Source organism: Galeopterus variegatus, unplaced genomic scaffold, assembly GCF_000696425.1.
Source record: "Galeopterus variegatus unplaced genomic scaffold, G_variegatus-3.0.2 Scaffold99, whole genome shotgun sequence".
NCBI classification, from domain to species: domain Eukaryota; kingdom Metazoa; phylum Chordata; class Mammalia; order Dermoptera; family Cynocephalidae; genus Galeopterus; species Galeopterus variegatus.
In genome coordinates this window covers 425,998-434,229 of record NW_007726210.1, presented here as the reverse complement: position 1 = coordinate 434,229, position 8,232 = coordinate 425,998, and the positions used below count along the sequence as shown (strand labels likewise).

General features: G+C 36.6%; 1 protein-coding gene across 1 annotated transcript in view; it reads right to left on the bottom strand.

Annotated features, from left to right (window-relative positions):
- Positions 1-447: 447 nt before the first annotated feature.
- DYNC1LI1 (dynein, cytoplasmic 1, light intermediate chain 1) overlaps positions 448-8,232 on the bottom strand; it is a 36,313-nt gene continuing 28,528 nt past the window's right edge. Inside the window, exons 7-13 of the mRNA XM_008583660.1 lie at positions 8,057-8,192; positions 7,241-7,352; positions 4,553-4,612; positions 4,387-4,431; positions 3,650-3,770; positions 2,462-2,617; positions 448-1,351 (exon numbers count right to left, since the gene is read on the bottom strand). Coding sequence (XP_008581882.1) covers positions 1,239-1,351; positions 2,462-2,617; positions 3,650-3,770; positions 4,387-4,431; positions 4,553-4,612; positions 7,241-7,352; positions 8,057-8,192 — 743 coding nt within the window. The 3' untranslated portion in view covers positions 448-1,238. The remainder of the gene's footprint in view (positions 1,352-2,461; positions 2,618-3,649; positions 3,771-4,386; positions 4,432-4,552; positions 4,613-7,240; positions 7,353-8,056; positions 8,193-8,232) is intronic.

The following is an 8,232-nucleotide window of genomic DNA, read 5'->3' as shown; positions in this document are numbered from 1 at the left end:
AATGGGATCACAACCCTCGGTGTTGTGCCCGCACCGCGCTCAGCCAGTGAGCGGGAACCGGTCTCCACATGGGATCCGAACCCTCGACGGGAGCGCCACCACGCTCCCAAGCGGCGCACTCTCCAGTGCGCCACCAGGCCGGCCCTTGCCAAGCTTTTAAAACAGCTTCTTCCCATTAAATAATGATAAAAGACTATAATATTATCTACCAGGAATGCTACCTAAGATTCTACAGTTTGAGACATGCCTGTGGGGAAGACATGTTGATCAAGGAAAATTCTCAAATTAAGGAAACTACAGGACAGTCAATCTCATGTACTTATTTGTCTTTTAGAAGATCAGAATGCTTAATAATCCTATTGTCAAACATTTCAAATTACAGTACTAACAAATCTTACTCATTAGCTGACAAATACGAACTTAAATATAAGAGAATGCAACAAGTTATTTGAACCTGAATGCAGAGAATAAATACTTTATTAACTGATTACAGCCAAAAGTCACAAACAAAAAAGGTGTATATTAAGGCAGAGCCATATATATATACATGTATAGACAAATTCAAAGACTGTTACCTCTTTACATTTTAATAACCTCTGCTTTTTTCTTTTACACATTTAGGCAGTGTGTTTTCTTTTCTTCTCAGTTAAAGAAACTTCTTGGCCAATATTTCTAAACCATGTTTTGATGGCAACTTGTAGGATCAATGATTGAGACAATGGCTAATGTATCAAATGCGATCTGATAGTTTTCTCAGCATATTCCACATGTGGTGGTACATTTACATGGGTGTGCAAAATCTGACAATTGATCATTTTCTTTTTTTCATCAAAACCAATTTTTTGGTGATTTTAACATTCTTAACTAAAGTAAGTTTGGACTTCCAAGTCAGTCAAATGCCAAAACTGCATATTTTCTGCCCTTCCCTAAAGCCTCCTAAATGTTTTAAACAGACTTTAGAATATGATCACATGGTTGTATTTCTATAAATTCTGAGACTTTCAAATCCAAAATTGCTTCCTTATGCAACATGGCAATGCATATACTAATTCTACATAATGTAGAATTTTTCTTCTGTATTGCTCCTTTTATAAAAATGGGCAACCGCACACACACAAAGACATAAATTTAGTCCATCTGAAAAAGCAGTCAGCTCCCTAATTCCACTTTTGAAGGAAAAGGCAGAGGCAAGTTTACATTATCCCAGAAAACTGAATAAATGGCTTTATTTGGTATCTTCAAGAAGCTTCTCCTTCTGTAGGAGACGTAGGTGTTGTAGGAGAAACTGTAACTGGTTTTCGTGTAATTCTGTCTAGTTCTGCATGAACATCTGCTGGGACAGTCTTCTGGCCTACATTGACAGAAAAGAAAAAAGATATAAGTCAAAGTATTCTTTTTACCAATCTGTCTTCATTTAAAAATTGCCAAAGCTTTCACTAACTTTTAACTAGCATACTAAGTTATATAAGCACCTAATTTATAAGTAAGTTTCCTCATTTTAAGTTGTGGGGTCTGGCTGGTTGATTAGCTCAGTTGATTAGAGCATGGCCTTTTAACACCAAGGTCAAAGGTTTGGATCCCCTTACTGGCCAGCCATCAAAAGGAAATAAATTATGTGGTCTGTTAGCAAATGGAGGTAAAACTGGCACTTATCATTTAATCTCATAAAGGTATTTTTTTAAGGGAATAGGACAGTAAGAATAAGTAAAATATAAAACAGCAACAAAATTTTAGAACCTGGAAAGAAGATGAATGAGTGGTAATAACAGATAGACAATAACAAATGTTGATGAGGATACGGAGAAATTGGAACTCTCATAACTGATGGGAATTTAAAATGGTGCAGTGCTTTGGAGAACGTTTTGGCAGTTCTTCGACAACTTAAAACACACTTGCCACGTGATCCAGGAATTCCACTCCTAGTTATTTAACCAAGAGAATTAAAAACTTCTGTACATACAAAAATGAACGTTCACAGCAGCATTATTCACAATAGCCAAAAAATAGAAACAACCCAAATGTCCACCAACTGATGAATGGCTAAATAAAAGGTGGCACAGCCACACAATAAAATATTATTCTTGGCTTTTACCTCATTTAAAAAACAAATAAAAGAAATGAAGTATTAATACACACTATAACATGGATGAACCTCAAAAACATTATGTTAAAGAAGGTATATATTGCATGATTCCATTTATATGAAATGTCCAGATAGGCATATCCATAGAGACAGAAAACAGACTAGTGGTTGCCTAGTTCTGGGGGGCTAGGAGAAAGGGAAGGCTCAAGGCTTCTTTTTGAGGAGATGAAAAAGTTCTAAAATTAGTGGTTTGCACAACTCTGTAAAGATAACAAAACCATTGAATTGTACACTTTAAATGAGTGAACTTCATGGTATGTAAATTATATCTCAACAAAGCTGTTTTTTAAGAAAGTGACTTGCTTCAGTTAACTATACCTGATTTTTTGGCGGATGGTGGTAAACCACTGCTTCCACCTCCAGTCCCACCTCCTGGGCTACTGCCACCAACACCAGGGCCTCCTGGGGAGCCGGTCTTTTTACTCAACAAACTATTGAAGAAATTTGCCAGGACGCCTTCACTTGTAGCTCCAGCTATTTAAAAAAAAAAAAAAATTTACTCAAAACATTAGATTTTTCCATAAATTATTATAGTAATCACACATAGAAAACAAGAAATAGTCCTAAAATTTAAGAGCTGTGTATTCCAAATTCAAGTCTAGTTTGATTTTTTGAGGTTGAGTAACTTCTTCTCTAGTCTACTCACATATATAAAACAAAATGAGTAAACTTTAAGAGTGTAAGATACTTATTAAATTAGAATGGTATTTTTAAAAGGCCAAAGGCATTTTAAACAAACAGATGTTAGATCTTAATATGTATCTTTCTTTTGGAAGGGATTCTTTTACAGAACTGTGGAGAAATACTTGCCTCAAGTATTACAAAAAATTACCTAATTCTATATGAAAACCAGTACAAGTTCCAAGAGATAAATGGGCAAGAGATAGCAATAAACGATTCAAAGAGAATACAAACAGAATGAAAATACTAGGGGAAAAGCTCTTATTAGGTAGTATTCAAAGAATGCTAATTAGGTTGTGGCAAAATTGCAACACTCAATATTGATGACATGTGAAGTTAAAAATCTATTTGAAAAACATTATCAAAAGGCATAAAGATGTACAAACTCTTCCACATACTAATCCCACTAATGGCAATTATTCCTACAGAAATAACTATGCATACAGTTAGCTGCAGATTACCTACTACTGTATAAATATCTTAAATGATCTACCATAGGAGAATTATTATATAGAACAAAACTTTCATCAAGGAATTAAGAATATACCATACAATGGTTTACAATCTGTTTAACTGTGAGATTTTTATCTACTGAAACAAAGCTTAGAAGGTACTGCACAAAAATGAAAATAGCTGCAGGGCTGGCCAATTAGCTCAACTGGTTTAGAACATGGTGTTATAACACAAAGGTCAACAGTTCAGATCCCCATACCAGCTAGTCGCCCCTCCCCACCAAAAAAGTTACAGTAGAAGGTGAAATTCTAGGCAGATTTCTTTCCATTACAAAAGATATCATGTTGTTTTCTCCAAGAAAAAGGCATGTACCTTTCATGTTTGGATCAATTTTTTTTGACCCAGCAGGGATGGGTGACACGCTGGCAACATTGGATGACACAGATCTGTTTGGTGTTCGAGGGGAGCCTCCTGGGACTCTTGGTGAGGCATCCTACGTAAAAATAGGAAAATCACAATTATGAAAACCTGAAACTTTTAACTTCACAAAATTATTACATAAAAAGAAATTCCTTTACAACTATCTCCCATTTGTTCTACTGGTACGTTTACACTGCAAGTCATTGACAAAATTGTTAACAATCCTGTCCTCATTATTAGAGAATATCAGAGGCCCATCACATTTTAGAATACTAATTTTTCCTTCAATGGAAGAGGAGGAACATATTGAGTAATAAGGTAAGATTATAAGTGTAAGCTTGGGAGCCAGATCTGGGTTCCAATCTGAACTTGTATCCTACCACCTGTATAATCTCAGGCACATGTCCTCTAAAGTCCCTGTTTTCTCATCTGCAAAACGGGGCTAATAACAGTACCTGACTCATTTAAATGGCTCAGTACAGTAACTAACACACAACAAAATAGACCTTTACATGATTTAAATACTCTAAAAGAGAATAAAGTTTCTTTTAAAATCTCACAAGTTTCAGAGGAATTCTGAATTCAAGTTTGTATCAAAGCACACCCATATGAGATATGTATATAATTAAGAAAAAAACTAGAACAATATATACTGTATTCTAATAATTTTGTCAACTTGCAATACTGACCACAGGCCTTCCAGCTGCAGTTGGTGGTTGCTTTGCTAAAAGGGACTGAGAAAAGAAAAAAAGAATCTTGGTTTAGACATTCATAGCATGTATTGCTGTATTTTAACAAAATATATACAAGAACAGTTTATTCGTTAGCATACTGAGTCTAATATAATTTCATTACCTGTAGCTTCATAAGAAACACCTGGTCATCTTCTGCCATAATTTCCTTCTCATGCACAAACTGAAATGAGCAATGCATAAGTGAACAGTTTAATATATTATGCTAACACCATTAATGACTTACTTTCTAGATTAGACTAATTAAAAAACATTTCAAGATTATGAATATTACCTATATTTATATTTACATGAGTGGGCTGTCCTACCCACGCCCTTACAGCAGAGCTGTCCAATAACAATCTGCAGTGATGTAAAATATTCTATATCTGTGCTGTTCAATACAGTAGCCACTAGCCACCAATAGCTATTGAGCACTTGACATGTAGCTAGTGTGACTGAGGAAATGAATTTTAATTTTATTTAACTTGACTTTACATTTTTTTTTTCCCTTTTTGTCTTTTTTCGTGGCCGGCAACGGATCGCAACCCTCAGTGTCGCGCCCGTACCGGACCGGGACCGGCAACGGGATCGCAACCCTCGGTGTTGCCCCCGCACCTCGCTCAGCCAGTGAGCGGCCCGGTCTGTATGTGGGATCCGAACCCTCGGCGGGAGCGCCACTGCGCTTCCCAAGCGGCGCACTATCGCAGTGCGCCACCGGGCCGGCCTTAACTTGACTTTACATTTAAAAGCACTGTGTGACTAGTGGCTACTGTGGTCTTCACAACTAGTGGTTGTGAACAGCACAACCCCAGAACCACAGGCATATTAATCATGATTATATAATTTGTCCCTGGTTTCCCTGAAATAAAAATGACTCTTCTATCAGCTCAATAATTAGGAAAAGTAACTGCAAAAGTCTCCTGCTTCTACTCTTGCTGTATAATACACATCCAGTCCAGTCTATTTTCTTCCCAGCAGTCAGAATGAGTCATTTAAAAGGTTAAGTTGGATTACATTACTCCTCTTCTCACACTCTTCAATTGCTTTCCACCTCACTCAAAATGAAATCCAAAGTCCTTACTGCAGCCTAATGACAAGGCCCCCACAAGATCTTAACTCGGCCTCCCATCTACCACTTTGGCCCTCCCCATACCTCTTTCCAGTCTCTCTTTCTTCCTCATACATTCCTGCCTTGTGGCATGTACACTTTCAGTACCCTCTGTCTTCAACACTCTCCTATCACAGACATTCCCTAACCATTCCTAAAACAACATCCCTCCTGGCCCAGTCCTCTGATTCTCCCCACACCCTGCTTTATTTCCATAGCACTTACCACCACTGGACATATGGTCTACATATTGGTCTATTATTTGCATCACCCTCCTTCTTAGTTCGTACCTAGCGCAACAGTGCTCAATAAATATTGTGAAACAAATTTTTTTTTTTTTTTTTTTTAAAGATGACTGGTAAGCGGATCTTAACCCTTGACTTCGTGTTGTCAGCACCACGTTCAGCCAGTAAGCGAACCGGCCATCCCTATATGGGATCCGAACCCGGGGCCTTGGGGTTATCAGCACCGCACTCTCCCGAGTGAGCCACGGGCCGGTCCCGAAACAAATTTTTTTAAAAAGACTATTTTTTAATTTTTTTGGCAACTGGCCAGTACAGGGATCGAACTCTGGAACTTGGTGTTATCAGCACCATGCTCTAACTAACTGAGCTAACTGGCCAGCCCAAAAGGCAATTTATTTATTTATTTATTTATTTGTCCTTTTTGAGACCGGCCGCACCGCGCTCAGCCAGTGAGTGCACCGGCCATCCCTATATAGGATCCGAACCCGCAGCGGGAGCGCGGCGGGAGCACTGCTGTGCTCCCAGCGCCGCACTCTCCCAAGTGCACCACGGGCTCGGCCCCCAAAAGGCAATTTAAATAAAGTGTACTTTCGTTGGTAAAAGAATGGAAAATATATTTTCTACTTTTTGATGTGTGCACTTATTTTAAGACATTCAAACCAAACACCATACCAACTGATTTTTCACTTGACCTCACTTTTTTTTATTACTAATAACCTACAAACATAAGACAGAGGCTCTATGTTATAAATGTTTGGATTCTTAAGAATCTTAATACATGTTAAATCAAAACTTTTTCTTCAAATACATGTCCAAATTAAAAGTCAGTGAGATTTTTATACAACTTTTCAGAAACATCTATATCTAGCTATAGAGCATCATATACTGCTTAACATGAAATCAAGATATATGAAAGAAGAGTACCTTCTGGAACCTGATTTAATAGTCATAGAAGGACATATTACAGTCAAGACTAAAATTGGATATAGAAAACTGAAAAACTCTTGAATAGCTGTGGCCTAAACTGAGTAACTATTAACTGTGGAAAAGGTGGAACTGCCCCAATAGCTAGAACTAAGAAAATTATTCTAGAAATATTTTCTTGATTTTTGACTAAGCTCTAAGTTGGAAAGTTCTCAGCTTCAACCTTTTCAAACTGTTCAAGATCCACATATTCACTCATGCCAATCCAGTTTTTAAGGTACTATATTATAGATTTCTACACTAATTTGTGTAATAAATATGCCAAAGGCTACAATTCAGTAGATGAATAGTTGTTTTATATTTTGTTTAAACAAATCCTTACGTGAATTGTACATTAGAAACACCAAAATTACATTTAAACTCCCCCACCAACAGAAAAAAATCCTTGCCTTTCTACCTATAACTTTAAAGTTATGGACATCCCCCTCAGTTTAAAAGCCTAAATATTGAAACTATTTACTAAAACTGTTACCTTTCGGACAGGTGGTTTAGTTATGATGTCTTCAAAATTATCTTCTGCTTTTAGTGTTTGAAAATTTTCATGTAATATTCCTATTTTCTTATCATTATCCCACCCTGCTGGACTGGAAAGAAATGCATATGATAAATTCTCAGGCATTTATATAGTCATTTTTTCATTCAATCCACGATCACATATTAATCTTTTTTTTTTTGCTGGCCAGTATAGGGATTGAACCCCTGACCTTGGTGTTATCAGCACCTTGCTCTAACCAACTGAGCCAATCAGCCAGCTTTCTATGATCATGTAAAGGGAACAATTTCATGAAGTCCATTTGACCGATTATCAAAAACTAATTAACTTTTTATTAAAATGCCCAAGTTATGTTTTACTAATTTCTACTTAAAATGACTATCAATATTCCTGATATTAAAAACGTCATTACAGTTTTTTCTTGAGGGGTGGAGTGGGTAGGAACAGTAATTATTACCTCCCAAATTCAGGTAACTTTTTAACAGCATGGCTAGATTACACACTGGGTTATTTATGTATCATAATCAATTAGAGTAACTAGATACAATACACTAATATAGGCAACCCAGCAGAGAGTTTGGCTGTAACAGTAAAGGCCTTTCAAAAAAGGGCTCAGGCCAGCAATAAATCTAAAGAGCAATGATAAATAGATCAAGGCAGGTTATAAATAAAACAATCTAGACCTACTCATCATGGAAGGGTCTACTGGTCCCATCTCAAAACTGAAAATGATGATTCATCATTAAATAGTAGCAACAATACATGATAAAATAATATATTTAAGAGTATACTTACATAAATACTGCATCCTTTTCCACAACAACAGCAGGAATCTTATAGGGAAATCCATATAGTTTCTGAACAATGTATTTATATACTAAGTCTATATTTTTGTTTTCTTTTACTGAAGTGTAAATAAGTGCTGCACCATCTGAATAACATTGTTAAAGAAAATTTTGGACAAATTCCAT